The 18230-nt window shown below is 37.2% G+C and overlaps 1 protein-coding gene across 4 annotated transcripts in view; it reads left to right on the forward strand.

The window, feature by feature from the left end:
* Positions 1-18230, forward strand: part of Dock4 (dedicator of cytokinesis 4) — a 437803-nt gene that overhangs the window by 379986 nt on the left and 39587 nt on the right. For 3 of the 4 annotated variants that reach the window (XM_078040061.1, XM_078040058.1, XM_078040060.1), the window contains exons 31-36: positions 2074-2222; positions 4078-4163; positions 8862-8888; positions 9033-9128; positions 10104-10164; positions 14156-14249. In XM_078040061.1, the coding sequence (XP_077896187.1) occupies positions 2074-2222; positions 4078-4163; positions 8862-8888; positions 9033-9128; positions 10104-10164; positions 14156-14249 (513 nt within the window). The remainder of the gene's footprint in view (positions 1-2073; positions 2223-4077; positions 4164-8861; positions 8889-9032; positions 9129-10103; positions 10165-14155; positions 14250-18230) is intronic. The other variant, XM_078040059.1, reaches the window with a different exon arrangement.

The raw sequence follows: 18230 nt of genomic DNA on the forward strand, positions 1-18230 counted from the left end.
CTCTCTCTCTCTACTTCTCTCTACCTCTCTCTACTGTTGCATTCCAGCACTCCCCCATCGTCAGCTTGCTCAACAAGGCTATACTCCGTTGTTTTGAGAAGCAGGCAAGTGTTAGATGCCTCTAATCCATCATCTTGGAACATGAGTTCTAGTTTCTTTTTTTTTTTTTTCCAATCCCATATGGTTAAAACCCAGTGCCTCACATATGCTAGGCAAGGGCTCTACCACTGAGCCACAACCCCAGCCCTACACCCCTTTCTTGATATTAGATTTCTATCTCTATGACAGCCCAAAATTTCTTTGTGTTTCACATATCTGCATGTAATAGTGTACTCAAATTACACTTAGACATTCCTATTTCTTGAGCCACTGAATGAAACAGATTAATGAAAGAATGGATCAATGAAATGGAAGAATGTAACACACACATAATGTTAAGGAAAGTACATGTTTAAGATCTTGACATTCCCCAAGTTTTCCAAGCTCTTTTCAAACTCTTTGCAAATTATTAAACCAATGTTTCACTTATAAAACAATGCACAGGAAAGAGGAACCCATTACAACTCTCTCTCCCCTTTTGTTTATAATAATTTAGATCAGTAAAAATTCAGATCTTTGCTTTGATTGATTTAATGCATTGTCCAGGTTAGTTAAGATGTAGGGAGAGGTGGGGATTCCATGACCTCTTGGGGTCACAGATTATAGAGAACTTTCTCTAAATCTCATCTCTCATGTCAGTAGCACGTGTGATGTTATAACATGGTTCCTCCTGTCTTCTAAAATATTCACCTACATGCAGTGGTGTTTCTTTCATGCAATGATGTCCCTGAAGGAAAGTTTCATCATGATAGAGTACCTATAGTCTGAGGATATAAGAAAAAATGGATAACCAGGTGTCAGTGGCACACACCTGTCATCCAGTCTCTCAGGAGGCTGAGGCAAGAGAATCATGAGTTCAAAGCCAGCCTCAGCAACATCGAGGTGCTAAGCAACTCAGTGAGACTCTATCTCTAAATAGAATACAAAATAGGGCTGGAGATGTGGCCCAGTGGTTGAGTACCCCTGAGTTCAATTCCTGGCACAGCCCCCCACACACACCAAAAAAGAGAGAGAGAGAGAGAAAGAATGTATGCCATTGGGAAAATTAATCAGAAAAGGTTTCCTGATTTTCCCCTAAAGAAGAAATTACCTTCTTTCTTGAAGCCACCCATCTTAGGCTTAATTTCCTAAATTGTTCTAAGGATTCTAACAGGATACTCAGTATTGTATGCTTTTGACTCTGCTGCTCAAAGTTAGTTCTTGAGAAAGAGTGTATTTATCATGGTATGCAGCGTTTGGATTATAAAACTAGAAACTTCTCTGTGACTTTTAACGTAGAAGATTAGAGTCATGGATTTCACACCCACTTGCTTCATGAAATCATCTGTGTCCATGCCATCTCCTGCCTTCTTTTCCTCTGATTTATCAGTACCACACATTTTAAGACTTCATAACACACAATTTTGAGTTAATTATTGTTACATTTTATTCTTTTCAGAAAATAGTTATACTGTGGGGGGGCTACCATTTAGATTTTTATTGAGGCTGTGTATTTATTATGTAAAAAAAAACAAGGAAATTTTATAATACTAAGAATTACCTTTTTTTGTATATTAAACCCACTTAGAGTCTCACCACCCAGAGATAATGACTATTGTTAACCATAGGAGGGTATAATTTTCTAGACTTACATTTTTCTAAGTGAAAGATGTTCCCATACCTACCACATTGTATCTTGTTTCTTGACTTAATTATATTGAAAAACTTCACCTGGGTTATCCTTCTTCAGGCTCATTTTTAATAACTGCATCAAAATTTTAATGTATGAATGTGTAACAACATATGTAGTCAATTCCTCATGATTTGTATAATTTTAATTGTATCTTATGATGGGATTTTTTTTCTTGGAGATAACTATAATATATAATTGAAAATTCTTATAGCGATAGTTTTAAACCACATTTTATAATATTAATTTTCTGATACATTATTAAGACTAAATATGCTAAAACTTATATATCGTATTCAATTTAGGAGAACACAAACTGCACTTCATCCCTGCCCTGATTGGCCCCTTCCTAGAAGTGACCTTGATACCCCAGCCAGATCTCCGGAATGTCATGATTCCTATTTTTCATGATATGATGGACTGGGAGCAGAGGCGGAGTGGCAACTTTAAGCAGGTAGGCAGAAGTGTTCCTTGAAACAATTTCACTTACCCTCTAGCATCTCTGATTCCAGATTCAACCCTGAGCTGGGAAATAAAGGCTGGGGCCAGCACACCTTCATTTGGCTGGTCTGTCCTCTCCCATACCACATGGCCTGGACACTTCTCTTTGGTCTTGTGTTCCTCTGAGCCTCTAGGGAAGCCCTTTCAGTTAAAAAGTCTTTGATTTCCCAGTTCTATATTTAAGAACTTACAGAGACTTTATCTGCTCCCAGTTGGACACAGAATAGAGGAATCAGAGAGTTAATGAATCTTAAAGTCATTGAGCTCAGTGGTCTGCACATTGTATTTGGTGAATGGCTTAGCTTTGAGCATTGGATTCACAGTATGTTTTATTGCTCTTAGCTTGAAGCATTGAGAATTAATTTAAAGAAAAAAAAAGCAGGGGGAATTCTTGCAAAGAAAATCCCAAGGGGATGAACCTATCATTTCTCATTGACATAGATTCTAATAGTGTTCTCTAGCTTGGGGAAGACAGACATTCTGATTTGAACACCAGATCTTATAAGGGATCAGCTGCTTTTGCCATGCCAAGTCCCTTAAGCTGGAGACAGTGAGTCTACTGTCTGTTCACACAATCAACGCACTACCCTGTTTGCTCATAGGATGTGTCCCTTGTTCTAAATGAAATCTTTTCTAAATGAAATCTTCCTCAAATCTTAGATGTCATTATCAACTGTATGAGCTGTCTGATTGCAAAAGGCAATTGCAAAAAGTGGTTCAATTAGCAAAAGCTTGGGTATTTCATGCGTATTGTTATATACATTTATTTTCAATAAAGTTTGGAAAGTGAAAGATTTTGAAAAGTTGTGTTTGCCAGGTATGATGATGCACACCTGTAATCCCAGCTACTCAGGAGGTTGAGAAAGTTTAAGGCCAGTCTTGGCAATTTAGCAAGAACCTATTTTTTTTTTTTTAAGACTGGGAATGTAGCTCAGTGGTAGAATGAACCTGGGTTCAATCCCAGTATCACACACAGAAGAAGAAGTCATGCTTGGTGGTGGTGCGGGGGCGGAGGGGGGGGACCAGTTGCCTTCCCCCTTGTATTTATTTCTTGAAATTTGGTTTAAAGAAATAATTGGGCTCAGCACACTTACCAAGTCAAATAGCCCTCACAATCCCTAATTGTTTCAGTTCTCTCTGGCCATAGAGAGGTTTTTCGTTTTCTATCTCTTCTCATGCCTCAGATAGATCAAAGGATATTTTTTTTCTTCCTGATATTCAAGTTACAAAGAATTTACATCCTTGAAAATATAAATGTTTTGACTACAGTCCTTTCTCTCCCCTGCTGCTTATTGCTGACTTAGAGTATTTCCATGGGTCTACCATCTGTACATGGATAGGACAAGTTCTCAACTTCAGCAAAGATTTAGTGCAACCTCAACTGTTTTAGGAAAGAAAATAGATATAAAACACATCAAAGATTTAAATTCATGTATGTGGGCATGTTAGTTTGCTGATGTCCTTATATATAGTGATGTAAAGAGAAAAGAAATAGGACTGCCAGTTTTTACAGTCCCTAAAAAAGAATTCAAACATTTAAATTGGGCTGCAAGCATTCGTGTTTGAATCACAGATAGATAGATGTCTTTGGCAGTAGGCAGAGCCATCCAGCAGGGAGTTTGAAGTTAATTCCATCCAAATTAGTCCCATAGAATTCCAAGGGGATGTCTGCTATTAACCATGGCTGATAATGTCACTTTCACAAAATACAGTATGGCTTTTTCCCTGGGATAAATAAGTATGCTTTAATTTGCCTAGAAATGCTTGTGAACAGGAAGAAAGAAGAGTAATATTTGAGTATGTTTCAGGTGGAAGCAAAGCTAATTGACAAACTGGATAGCCTGATGTCAGAAGGCAAAGGTGATGAAACGTACCGGGAGCTCTTCAACAGTATGTGAGTAATGTTTTATCTCAAGTCGATTCTATTCGGGGGATTTGGTGTCAGTCCTGAGCTGCTCCACACTGGCGTAGCTGAGAGTTGCAAAGACAGCTTGGGTCTCATAGGACTGCTTTGTCTTTGTGAAGTGTGAAATAAAGGATAATTGCCTAACTCTGGAAAATGGATCTTATTATGTTGATGATTAGACATGTCTCCTTATTTTAATCTCTGATTAGGGCAGGTCATATGTGTTACATAACAAATCTCACTCTTTTCATGCCTAATAATTAAAAAAAAAGAAGAAGAAAAAACATTGCTTCAAGATAATGATTTTAAGTAGGGCTATGAGTGGGAGAGGGACAAAGGGGTATGATTGTAACATGTCTGTTCAGTGATTTCCAAAGCCTGATATCCTTGGCTGATTTGCTATTGGAAAAATAACCTATTTTGCATTTGTTCTTTAGAACCTCGTTTAATCCATTTATACTGATTATTCACTCATGATTATTTAGTGCTTCCTTGATGTTTCTTATCACAATATTACGGAAGCAAATCATTTTTAATAAATTATATGTTTAGGATTTGTATGGAGGATAGAGAAATAATGGAGTGCTATAAAGAGACTTTGTGGTTGTCCCTACCAGTATTACCTGGTAAGAGTCACAGGAATGAAATGCTTGTACGGAGTGTTCATCCACTGTGTTGAACTGGCTAGAGAGGACACGTGAGAATGGTTCGGGGCTTTGGGTTTTCTCTTCTGGTACCTGTTCTCTGTATGGCTTTCTGTAGATCTTAGTCATTTTTGAACCTGGTATACTTACAAGATCTTTCTTTTTTGAAGAAAGAATTAGCTCATTGATCTTGCAAAAATTTTTCAGTCCTTTCAGAAAAGTGTCAAAATAGTTCAGCATTAGATTTTCAGTTATGAAATATACTTTTAATTGTCCTTAAGCCAACTGTCAGCTAAAATTCAAGAATAGTATTTTGGTATTGATGACCAAATATAAGATTCTGTAATTCACATTAGGATTATTACTTTACAATGGTGGAAATACTAATATATAGGTTTGAAAAATATTATAAGTGACTGATAGACTGGGTAGATTTCAGCTTGCCTGATTCAAAATCATTCTTGAAGCTTTCAGGAAAATTATATTGAACAGAAAAGCCAAGAAAGGGTATAGAGATTTCATGTGGTGGTGGTGGGTGATAAAATGCATTCTTTGTACTGAGCCCTGAACACCATTTTCTTCTGATACTGTAATTAAACCAGAACTTTTAATAATTATTCACCAATCCCTTGTTCATTCTTGTGTATAAAGCGTCTGTCTTTCATGACAGCTGGAGTTTAGTAAGAATTCTGATTAAAACCTCATCCAATATAATAAATTGCTTTTGAAAACTGCTCTCATTTCAGTTACTAGTCTTTGGTTTGAACAAAGAACTAAAATGAAAAAGCACTCAGTAAAATGAATCTCTTGAGATTTGTGATTAATTATTTATAATAAGCTCACAAGATTAATAAATACATGCATAGTTCTATATTGCCTCTTATCTACTTTAATAAAGACCTGATAGCATGCAGTTTGGATTGCTTGTATATAAATATGACTTTGAAATAGACGATAGTACTTTGACATTAGAAGCAAACCAATAATTAAAATATTAAGCCTCTGTAATTAGGACTATTTTAAGAATCCTGATTCATTCAATGGAGATTTTTATTCTTTTGTTGATTTTTAGGATATTACTAGAAAGACTGCTATAAATATTTTTCTTTCATGCTTTTGTGATCAGCATATTGAAAATAAGTCAAATCTGAAGTGATACTTAAATATCATTACTGCCTGGACTCAGATAAGAAAGTGAGAATCTCAACTATGTTTCAAGAAACAATAAAATGTGGTTTTGGTGATAGAAATCACAGTGAGTTAGCATGATCACAGTGAGTCACTGCACACATTATGAATTAGGAACACACGCCATTATGGTACAGATTCTCAGTTCTCTGTAATTTATATCCAAAATATCTTAAATTTTGTTCGGAAGCTGAAAAGGTGGAAAGTAGCTCATTATTTCCTAAAGTGTAATACCTGCCAAAGTAGTCCCTGCAGAGTAGAACTTTACATTTGCATAGTACCTTAGAACTCATTTCATCTTTCCTGGCCTCTCAACATTATCTCCATGTACTCATACTACAACTTTTTGAAGTTAGTGGGGTTTATAATTTTTGTTAGCACTGAAATTGTGAAGCAGATACTGCAATGTTAAATATCTAAAAGAGAATATCAGAACCAAATTCTGCTTTCTCTGGATCCACCTGATTCACTTATTGGGCTTTATTTGTGTAGAGCTGGAATGCAGCAGTGACTGTGCTATCAGAGCATACAGTAGGCCTAATTTACTTGGGGAAAATTAAAGGGCTTCCCCCAAACAAGTAACATCCATCTCAGTTCTTTCTTCTGCTCTAATTCAATAAGACTTCAAATTATTTCAAAGATCTTTATTTTATGATCACATATTTAATTGCTGTTTGGAGACAGAAAATTAACTGTGTAACATCATACCTTAGATCTTTTACTCTTCTCTTTGGGTCGTTTAAGAAGAGTATGCACAGATACTAGTATATAATTCAGAGTGATAGTCTCAGCACGATCCTGTTATGATACAGAGGGAAGCAGATTGAGAATCAGATTCCACCACCTCTTTACCCCCAGAGCCTGGTGAGTAGTGTCATATGGCAATACCAGTGTTTTATCCAGATCTCCAATGTCATAGAGAGGCATTGATTATAAGCAGCCTTATCAATTAGCAATGAGAATTGCCTCTCTCTGTGATCAGATGGGGTCCCTATGTACTCCGTTTGAGCACATGAGCATGATTATAGACCAAATGAAGACACCCAGTCTGGCATAAATTATCTAGAAAGATTTTCTCTTGCTGCTGATGACTTCTCCTTATCAGTTCCTATCAGGTATACTGGGAACTGGCAAGCTTCTCAACAAAAGGAACAAGCCTGGGTGAAAACACAGGTGAATTGGGTTCCAGACCCAGTCCTAACATTTTTTGTCTTGAGTCAGTCAAGAAAATAGACTGTGTACAACTTTGCCTCTTCTTATAAGAGGATTATGTGGCTCTGACTCCATACTGTCTCAGTAGGCTGCGCAAATTAATAAAACTCATGAGAGCAGTCTCCATGTATTTTTAGAATTATTACTTAACTTGAGTTCTTTGTTTTTTAGCCTCTGAAGTATATGAGGTGTAGGCTGTCACTTGGAGAAATTTCTACATCATCCTGTGTTGCTTTGGTAGGCAGGTTTTCATTTCAGGACTTGGTTCAATACCAGCTTGCCATTTGAGTTTGAAACAGGTGCTGTTCACAGGTTTTTAAAAGAAAATGCATTTAAACAAATTAAGGGACCTTCCCCCTGGAAGATTTGCCAGAATGAGCTTCATCTCTTCCATATGCAATCTCTATCCCACCCACCTTTAATCTATAAAATAGTTTAGAATAAATTAGGAAGGCAGGGGCTGGAGTTGGGGCTCAGTAGTAGAGCGCTCACCTAGTACATGCAAGGCACTGGGTTCAATCCTCAGCACTACGTAAAAATAAAATAAAGGCATGTGTCCAACAACAACTAAAAAAAAATTTTTAAAAATTAGGAAGGCAAATTATTGGGAGTATAGAGGTAACAGATGAGGAAACAAGACAGAAAACTGGGCCCTAAGACAGAAATAGCAAGAAAAAGAGGAAAACTGAGGAGAACATAGCTGCAAAGAAAGCCTTGATGAGATAGCTTTTTTCCTTAGTATTTATTTTTCCACTAAGTGCATATATGATATGCTTAGATTGTACTGAAAGTATTGTATTGAAAGAAATATTTTCTTTCAGTCTTATTCCTAAAACCATGATGAAAGGGAAAGGAAACAAGATTTTAGACAAGAAATTATGATCATTAAATTCTGAGGGCTAGGGGAGGATATCCTCATATTGCTGTGCTCATGGGTTTTGATTTTTTGTTTTTTGTTTTTTGCTTTTTTTGTCTTTGGGGGAAGTTCAGTCACTAAGCCCTTGCAAAGCCCAATGTTAATTTGCCAAGAGGCGGAGTGAAAGTAAAACAGATCCTCATTATTATGATTGTTATTATTTTGTGTTTACATAGTGCCTGTGCTCCAAGGTGTTTAGGACGAGGGGAGATGTAGGAGGAGAGACGTGGTTCAGTACTTGTCATCAATCTGCTGTAACAACCACTTAGAAAATCCTCTGTGATTAATGACAAAATGAATGAAACTGTTGAGTGAGTGCACAGATAGTACAATATGTATTGAGTGGGCAAATGTTAAGTGAAAGGAAAAAACGCAAAACGTCATCCCGCCTGTACAAGGATTTTCCTGTAGCAGTTGCGTTGCGGTAGAATTGCTTGGATGAGGATGCATTCCACTGAGAGGTAGGAAAACATTTTTATGTGAATAAAGCAAGCTCTTACTTAAAAGTAAACTTGGAGGTACTCCTGTTTTCACCTCTTGCAGTGTTATTTGATGTGGTGAGGCACAAGCCTCTGTTAGTATAAAAGAGAAGCTAGGAAAAAAAATGTCTTTGAGATGTGAGGTGCTTTTGTATATTCTTGAAAATCTGATTATGTGCATGTGTTCATATTTTATAACTTGGATAATCTGAAAATCAATTTGCTTTGTCAATGCTTCCTGGATTAGAATTCCACTATTTGGTCCCTATCCTAGGTAAGACATTGTTTGCAAATTGTGCTACTTGTGAAATGTTGCAGTGGTTGCTAAGGCATTTAAGGTACTGATGAAAGTAAAATGGTTGTCATGGTGACTGATAAAAATAAATGTTGAAAATGCCCCGGGTTCTTTCTTTTCCAGTCTACTAAAGAAAATAGAGCGGGAAACATGGAGGGAAAGTGGCGTTTCATTAATTGCCACTGTAACTCGTCTAATGGAGAGGTTGCTAGATTACAGGTAAGCCACATCCCACGTTCTCCAGAAATGCTGCATGCCAGAATAGCAAATAGCCAGAACACAGTCAGGGTTCCACTTGAGTTGATTACTCAAGGAACTGATAATCACACCTTGGACTCTTAACCAGGTAGTTCAGAGTTTTTAATCTGAGCACTTTGGGGTTTGTTTTTGGTTTTTGATCTTTCAAAGTCTTGGAGAGTTGAGAGGGCTCTCAAAGTCATCCCTGACAGTTCTCAAAATAATAATAACAATAATAAAAAGTAATTTTTTTTGTCTCAACCAGTAGAAAATTTCAGCTCAACTACTAGAAAATCCTCTGTGGTTCCTTTGCTTTAGGGTGAAGAGGACTCTTTCCTTTTTAGAGGGAAGAGGGTATTATGTACCATAAGGCTCTCTCTTTTTAAAATGGTGGGGCTGGCAAGGGTAAAACTCCACTGTTACCTTTCCTAGCTTTAATTCCTTGATTTTTGTACTATCTAGACTTGCAAAGGAGTTCATCTCATTTACATGCACAGTGATCTTGTTTTCAAATAAGAACAAAACCCTCACTCTCTTGCCGGTGTCCAGGCTTGCCAGCTGCTTCTCCTCCCACTTTAGAAGGTGTTCAAAGTAACTTCACACTTATTTCCTGAGCCCCTTTCCATGGAGAGGGAGCAAGACCTTGATGCTGAAGTGAACTCTCAGCAGAAACTGTTGCTCAGGAGTCTCTGGCTTCCCAGCTTCACCAGAGACCCTTAGTCCCCGGAGCCTTTCTCTGAGCTCACACAATTGCCTCTGGTTTCTGACATTTTGGTGGGGGTCTGAGGGTGGGGGATAAAGTAACAAACCATTTTTTGCCCCTAAGAAGTAAGTTGGGATTTTTGTTGTTGTTTGCATAATTTTAGATTTATAGAAAAATAGCAAGTAGTAAGATGATAGAGGTTTCACGTATGTCCTCCTAAGAAGGAAGTTCTGACTGTTGCTTTTTGTTTTTAGGGACTGCATGAAAATGGGAGAGGTAGATGGCAAAAAGATCGGCTGTACAGTTAGCCTGCTGGTTAGTAACCCGTTCTCCTTTTCCTCCTTTTATCCTAACATTTGTTTTCTTTATGGAAATACTGGGGTTTTTTTGTTTGTTTGTTCTTAATCTGCAGTGTAATTTTTTTCCCCTTGGATGTTTCTGAGAAGAGTTTAGAAATGTTTCTCAGCTTCATGGCAAGTTGCAGATTGCATGAAAGCTCAGAAAATCTTCAGCTCTGAACATTGCAGAATGTGCCAGGTGCATGCCCTCAGCCCTAGTGCAGACCTCATGAGATCTCAGAGAACACAGCCCTTATTGCGTTGTTCGCCCTCCTCCAGTCTCGTCCTGCCCTCCTGGGAAAAGGCACAGTATCCCCAGATTGAGGTCCTTTTGCTTCTGTGTCTTTTTTCCTTTCACCAGAATTATAATCATTCTATATTTTAATAAACATTACTGATCTCTTCTTTTGTGAACTAGTGACAATTTTCTTTTTCACCCACTGATTTTCAACTTCTAGCATCTTTGCAAATTCAATTGATGATAGCACTATTGTTAAGATTTGCATCCTAACCATAGGACCATATAGTGTATCACCCAGGCAGGACATTTTTGAGAGTGAAATTAAATATGATGTAAGGATAACTGTCTAAACCAATTGTCCTGAGCAAACCAAAATTGACATAAACTGTTACCCACCAAATGATTCTCACCACGGAGCACAAAAATGACCACACATTTAGATGTTTATTTTTCATATTTTAATACAGGGTAAATTAATGATTTTGATAATTTCCTTCAATCTGATGTGAAATATAAGAAGAATGACTGCTTCCACTTCCAAATTTGTGAATTTCATGGATTGTTTTTCTTACATTTTGCAAAATAGATGAAACATCTCTTCTAAGTACTTATACAGCCATTCTCACTCTTCCTCTGGTCCTCTGGACCCCTTAAAAAAAACTGTGCTGTTCTCTGTTTGCCTTCAAGTTTTCTTTTATCCCCTCTTTGATTTGATCTTAGTTCATTGGTTTCAGTCTTTTAAATTTTGTTTTGTTTCTCTCATAGTCCCTCTTCAAAGCTCAGAAGCTTCACTTTCTTGTGACTGTCTTTCTATACTTCCCTAATATTTTGCTATACTGTTCTTCATCTCTGAGTTGATGGCTTTGTCCTCTTTTACCACATCCACCTCTTCCTTCTCATTTTAAATTTAATTGCTACGTCTCCACCTCCAATATCAGCTCCTAAAAATAGCGAGACCTGAGCATCCTCTTTCAGGCTACATCTGATCCATGTGTTGTACACTTTCTCCCATAATTTTTGTCATCAGACCCAACAGTGACCTCCAGATCATCAGCCCAGACTCACGGTGTCAGCCCTTGCTGTCACTTCCAATCTTGAACAGTTATTCCTGTTAAGTCCACCATCATATCTCCCTACTTTCCTGCCAGCTTTTGTCAGTCTTTCATCAGGTTGAAAACCTCAGCCTGTTTTTCTCATGTCCTGCTTGTATATCAGTGTTCGGGAGAACAGCCAAGAGCTCAGTAAACTTCAGTCTGTCTCCCTAAACCTGACTATAGGGCAACTTCAGGCACAAAGTCTCCTCAGAAACCTCACCTTTCCCAAAGGAATCCTCTTGCGTTGTCTTCATCCCCTTTCACAGGTGCCTTCCAGTTGGAAGTGGCCAAATTAATGCTGTCCCTTGGTTCTTCAACCTCAACTGATATAAAAAAGAAGAGATCATTTCCTTGGGCTTACTCTAGTCTTCTAGTAGGAATAAACCAGAGATTTAATAAAACCAGAGGCCCCATCACTAATCACATGAGATGAGAGTTTATACTGATAGCTTTCCATAATCAAGAATAGTCCTTAGAGAAAATGTCAACATTTTAAGAGCTATTGCAATTTCAGTCCAGGACAAGAACGCTTATTACAGGACCAGATATATCACTTTGAAGCTAATCTTTTTAGCTTCTTCTCCATATGGAAAGTTCTTGATGTTTTCTTGCAGCAATATGGTTCTCTTCAACCACTTACTTCCTTTGAGAGATTTTTCTTAAGTCTTTGGAACGATCAGATCCAAATCCCCTTCAGGAGAGCTCTGGCTTCCCTTATAAGATCAGAGTTAAACTCTACTGTGAAATCGGCAAAAATGCATAATATTTGACATGACTAATACTAGGAAATGTAATTATTGTTTTGTTCCTGTGTCACAAGTTTTGCCAGACATATGTGAAATATTCTCATCTGCTGACTAGAGAGATCTTTTTTTTTTCTTAAGAACTATTCATTTATAGAGTTATCACTTATTTTTGTTCTCAAAGAAAACAGCTTCTTACCAGAAAGCTATTAGAGCAAATCAGCCTTTAATAATGTAGAAACCTGCTGTGGGGTTGTTAGGCTGTGTTTATGGTACAACAATTCTTGCTAATTAAAATGATTTTGGTTATAATGAGAGAGATTTGAATAGTATTATTTACTTAGCTTTTCAAAGAATGCCAGGAGTCTACAGGAAACAAAAGGAAAGAAGGAGGATAATGGTATGAATTGGAAAAAAGAAAACAATGCTTTTTGTTGAAGTCTTGAACTTAATTTCAGTGTCTCCAGTGAGAAGAGTCCTCATCTTGGAGAATGGACACCAGTAAGATAGTGGGCAGAAGGTATATCCAATAGAGGGCCATCAGATTTCAAGTCCAATTTAAGCAGTCACATTGGCTAGTTTAAAAGTCCATCAGCAAAGCCCTGTCTAGCTAATCAGCTTCAGAAATGGTCAGAATTCCTGGCCCTTTCCCCCTGAAAAACTTGTTGCTACTTAGTGTCGACAGATTTCTCCTCCTGTCACTGCTTATTTTCCCTCAACTTTGTACCAAGTAGCATTAGTCAAAGCAGCAACAATAAGTAACACCAGCAGTTTTGAGCATCTTAAATAGAAATTTCATGATATACACTGATCTACTCAAGGAAAGAACCTCATTTGGAGACTCAAATATAATGTGTTTCCTAGAATCCAAATTCATATACATTCTTTCTTGTGATTACTAAGTTCATTGAGGACTAATGCACTTTCTAGTGTGGTAAGGAAGTAGATATGGATGCTTATAAATATACCTTTAAAATACCAGCATATGTGTCTAGCTAAGTAAAAAAAAAAATGAGTTTTTGGTGGGCTGGGGCCGTAGCTCAGTGGTAGAGTGCTTGCCTAGCATGTGTGAGACACTGGGTTCAATCCATAGCACCACATAAAAAACAAACAAAGGCATGCTGTCCATCTATAACTGCAAAAAAAAAAAAAATCTTTTAAAATGAGTTTTCGGTAACAATTGTTATAACATTTTAGAGCAGTTTAGTAACACCCAGATGTTTTAATATAAATGAATAGAATATTTTCAATAAGTATGCCCCATAATAGCAACTAGAAATAAAAATATCTGTCCCTTTATGTTTCATACATAAACTGGGAACATTCAAACTCTAACACAGGTAAGAAATGCAGAATAATACCTTAACAACAAAGAACATTTTTATTTACCCTCTTTTTACATAATTCTTGGGGTAGGAGGATGCTTCTCCACGGTTTCTACTAATCCTTACCTATATGTCTCAGAGACTTTTTAGAGAAAAATATATTTTTAAAATTAAAGAACTGTCCTTTGAATATCAACCAGCGAAGTGAATAAGCATGTTAATCTATTTTATATTTTTAATATATTTAGATAAATAGATGATCGTCTAGATGACTGTTAAACTAACAAAAAAATAATAACAAGTAACAAAAGAAGTGTGAATGAATGATTATAACCTAAGAGTTACTGACAGCTTATCCAGCAATTGATAATGTTTAACATGGGTCGTGTTTAATTAAAAATCTATCACTGAGCTCCTTATTTCATTTTTAAAAATATATTTACCTGGAAAAATGCATCAGTTCTCTTCCACAAGACAAACTCTCTTGACTTCACAAAGAAAATGGAAAATAATTATAGGTATAACTGTTGAAGAACTATCCAAGCCTGTACTCTCTTTTTTACAGAACTTCTATAAGACTGAACTGAACAAGGAAGAGATGTATATACGCTATATTCACAAACTTTATGATCTGCATCTCAAAGCACAGAACTTTACAGGTAATTCTGTCTTTGGCTCAGGTTTGGGGAAGTGGGCTAGATACTGATGTATTAAACATGATAACTCCTCTGCTTTTTGTAATTAGAGCTGAGGACTCAGGCATTTCTACTTTAAATTTAAAATATATTTTAATTAGGTGTATGTTTCTAAGTACTCTATTTTTTGACTATTTCTCTCTGTATAACTTTTTAGAGGTTGATCTTAGGATTACAAAATACATACCTAACATTTTACAATCTACTAACAGTGTTTTGCCACTTCAAGCTAAATATGGGAACTTTATAACCATGGAGATCCCAATATTCTCCCTATTTGGTGTTATACTTGTCATATGAATTACATCTACCTTCATTCAAAACTGTAGCAAATAATGCATTGGTGTTGCCTTCAACATTCATACCTATCTCAAAAGAATTTTAAAATGATGTTTTATATTTGCTCAGATATTGGCCTTTTCTGTAACTCTTTCCCCATTTATGAAGTTCTTGATTTCCCTGTTATTATTTCCATTAAACTTGAATAGTTTGATTTTTCTTTTAAGGCTGATCTAATGATGAAGAATTCTCTTCATTTTCCTTCATTTGGGAATGTCTTCATTATACATTGTGTTAGTCAGCTTTCCCTTACTGTAACAACATACATGCAGTGGTCATCTTATAAAGAGGAAAGGTTGGGGCTCACACTTATGGAGGTTTCAAGCCATGGTTGGTTGGCCTTATTGCTTTTAGACCTGTGGCAAGGCAGCACATGATGGTGGGAAGCATGTGACAAAACAAACCATGCATCTCATGGCCAGAATGTGAGAGAAGAAGGAAGTATTCCCACTATCCTTTTCAAGGACACACTCCCAATGACCTAAAACCTCCCAGTAGGCCTCACCTCTTAAAGTTTCCACCTCTTCCCAATGGCAGTAAGCTGGGGACCATGTCTTTAACACATAGACCTTTGGGGGACATTCCACATTCAAAGTATGGCATACCTTTGTCACTGAAAGATATGTCTGCTAGTGTAAAATGCTAAGTGAATAATTCTTTTGTGCCAGTACTTTAAAAATACTGCTCCACTGTCTTCTGACTTCCATGGTTTCTGATGATAAATATGTAGTCATTCAAATTATTCACCTATTCTAATGCATACCTGTTTTGTGGTTGCTTCTAAACATTTCTCTGCAGTTTTCAGTGGCTTAATTATGTTATATATGAACTTATTTGAGTTTGCTGAGCTTTTTAGATCCATACCTTATTTCCATCACCAAATTTGGGAAGTTTTCTGGCATTATTTTCCCAAATGCATTGCTACACCAATCCTTCATTTCTCTTTTGGGATTCCAATGGCATGAATATTAGGCCTTTTTTCTGATAAGTTCTTAGGTCTCTGTCCATTTCTTTCCCCAACTTTAGTTTCATATTGGATGATTTCTGTTGATTCAGTTTCAAGTCCCCTGATTCTCTCCTGTCATCTCCATTCAATGGTTGAGCCTTTCCAGTGAACTTTTTGTTTGTGTTATTGTATTATTCCATTCTAAAATTTCCATTTGATTATTTGTGTTTCATAGCTTTCAATTTCCTTTCAGTTATTCAGAAGTGTTCCTATTTACTACATGGAGCGTGGTTATAATAGCTGCTTCATAGGCTTTGCCTATGGTTCCAATATGTGAGTCATCTTGGGGTTGGCATCTGTTAATTGCCTTTTCCCTTTGAGAGTTGTTTAGCTTCCTGGTTTTTTGAATGTCAAGTAATTTTGGATTATATCCTGGACCTTTTGAATATTATGTTTTGAAACTCTGGGTTCTCTTAAAATCTTCTGGAGAATTTTGACATTTTTTTCTTATTTTAACAATCAATCCAGTTGGGTTCAAACCTCAAGTCCTGAACCCCCTTTTGAAACTTGTGATTCTAGTGTTAAGTTTTGTTTTCAAAATTCTTGCATTACCATTCTGGTTTTTCCTTCATGGGTACCTCCCAACAAGGAATTCTGGAACCTAAGCAATGGTCCACACCATTGTTCATGTCTCAGAGTCTTAGTCATGTCTCTCATGACCCATTCTACAAATGTGCACCTTGGACTTGAGCCCAAGACTTCCTACAGAAACTAGAATATCTCTTTCTCAAATTCTCCATCTCTGTATCCTCCCCATTCTTCCCAACTCCCGGGAACTCCCTTTCCTAAGATTGTGATTATAAGAGCCAGGGTTAGATCCTCTTCATACTTTGATGTCCTCCCTACAGTTCATCTGCTGAGGCCCAAGCAGTGAAATTTAAAAAAAAAAAAAGCCATGATCTCACTTTCCTATGTACACATATGAATATACACCACGAATCTCACCATTGTGTATATCCACAAGGAACTAATTAAAAACAAACAAAAAATTAAATAGCCGAAAGATCAATAAAGTACAGGGAAAACAAGAGGTTGGGAGGAAGGGAGGGAAAAGGGAAGTACTGGGGACTGAATCAGAACAAATTATATTCCATGCTTTTATCATTATGCCATATTACATTCTGTTGTCATGTATAACTAAAAAGAACCAATAGAAAAACATTTAAAATTTTTAAAAAGCCTGTGGAAGATACTGCTGCCACTGCCATCGCTCCCACTGCTGCTGCTGCTGCTGCTGCTGCCACCACGGTTTGCAGCTTTGTTCCTAAGTCTTCCTTAGAGGGAGACCAGAAGAGTCTGCAGGCTCACAGGATGTCCCCTTCCTAGTTCTCTGACTAGAAGGTAGCTCTCTCTTTCTTCCCATTGGCTGTGCCAGGAAAGAAGGAAATGTAAGTCAGACATGGGAGTCAAAAGATAAAAGCTGAACTCAACTCATCGTGTTCATTCTTGGAGTTTTGGTTTTCCTCCTCAGTCTACCTGCTCTTAGTTTGGATTTCAGAATCCTCCAATGGTTGTATTATATATTCTGTCAGGAACATTTAATTGTAATCCCTGAAAAAGAGACAGTGGAATATGCTCACTGTGTCTTAACCAGACCTTTTTTTTGGAGTCAGGAACTACGAATCTTGGCTTTTTGCTGCACTTTTCTTCCAAAGGACTCTTGAATCAGGCCCCCACCCAGCCTTAAATGAATAAAGGAATTTTTTCTGTAGTGGTCCCCAGAATTTTAACCTGCCTTTAGCTGTGGTTCCCGTGCTTCAATTGATAGCATCACTCTTTACTCAATCTGTGAACCTTGATGTTATCCTTGACTACTCCCTCAAAGTAGTCTTTCATAAGGTTCTATTGATTCTATTTTTTCAAAATTTTCTCATTTCTCTCGCTTTCTTCATTGTTTCCACTTTCACTGCCTCTATTAGACCTCATCATTCTTGCCCCTACCCCCTCAACAGTTACCAATGTTATGCTTGAGAGCCAGGAACAGCACACTACAACTTGGAAACCAAACACCTGTTTCTTTAAAGAAAGTTTTGTTAGAACTCAGCCATGCCCACTTATTGTTGTATTGTCTATGGCTGCTTTTGTGCTACAGTGGCAGACTCGAGTGGTTGAGTTGAAGACCTCCTGCCCCACAAGCCTAAGTATTTTCTGTCTGTCCCTTTAAGAAAAAAATTCTTAACCCCTTCTCTAGATGTGAGTCTGCTGTCAGTTTATTATTCTACAAAGTAAAGTTCAAGTCCTTCATTCAAGGTCTACCGTAATGGGACTACCCTTTGTCTGTTCAGCCTCATCTTTCCCCTTGTACATACCTTCCTTTCATCAAATGGCCCCAGCTCCTGTATCCCCTCCTTGAAGTCTCCACCCCCCCCAAACCCCTCCCATCCTCACTGGATTTCTCTTCTTTCTCTTTTGCTCAATGAATCCAGTCCACCAGCTTTCACCCATAGGACAAGCTGATGTTTCCATTTCTATTTTTTTCCCCACATTGTATTTTTTTTTAAATTTCCATGGGCACCCTTATCACATTGTTTTTCTTATCAATTATATATTACATTTAAAATATATATGTATGTGTGTGGGTATACAGACAGGTAATACCC

The sequence above is a fragment of the Ictidomys tridecemlineatus genome, chromosome 2 (assembly GCF_052094955.1).
Source record: "Ictidomys tridecemlineatus isolate mIctTri1 chromosome 2, mIctTri1.hap1, whole genome shotgun sequence".
NCBI lineage: Eukaryota > Metazoa > Chordata > Mammalia > Rodentia > Sciuridae > Ictidomys > Ictidomys tridecemlineatus.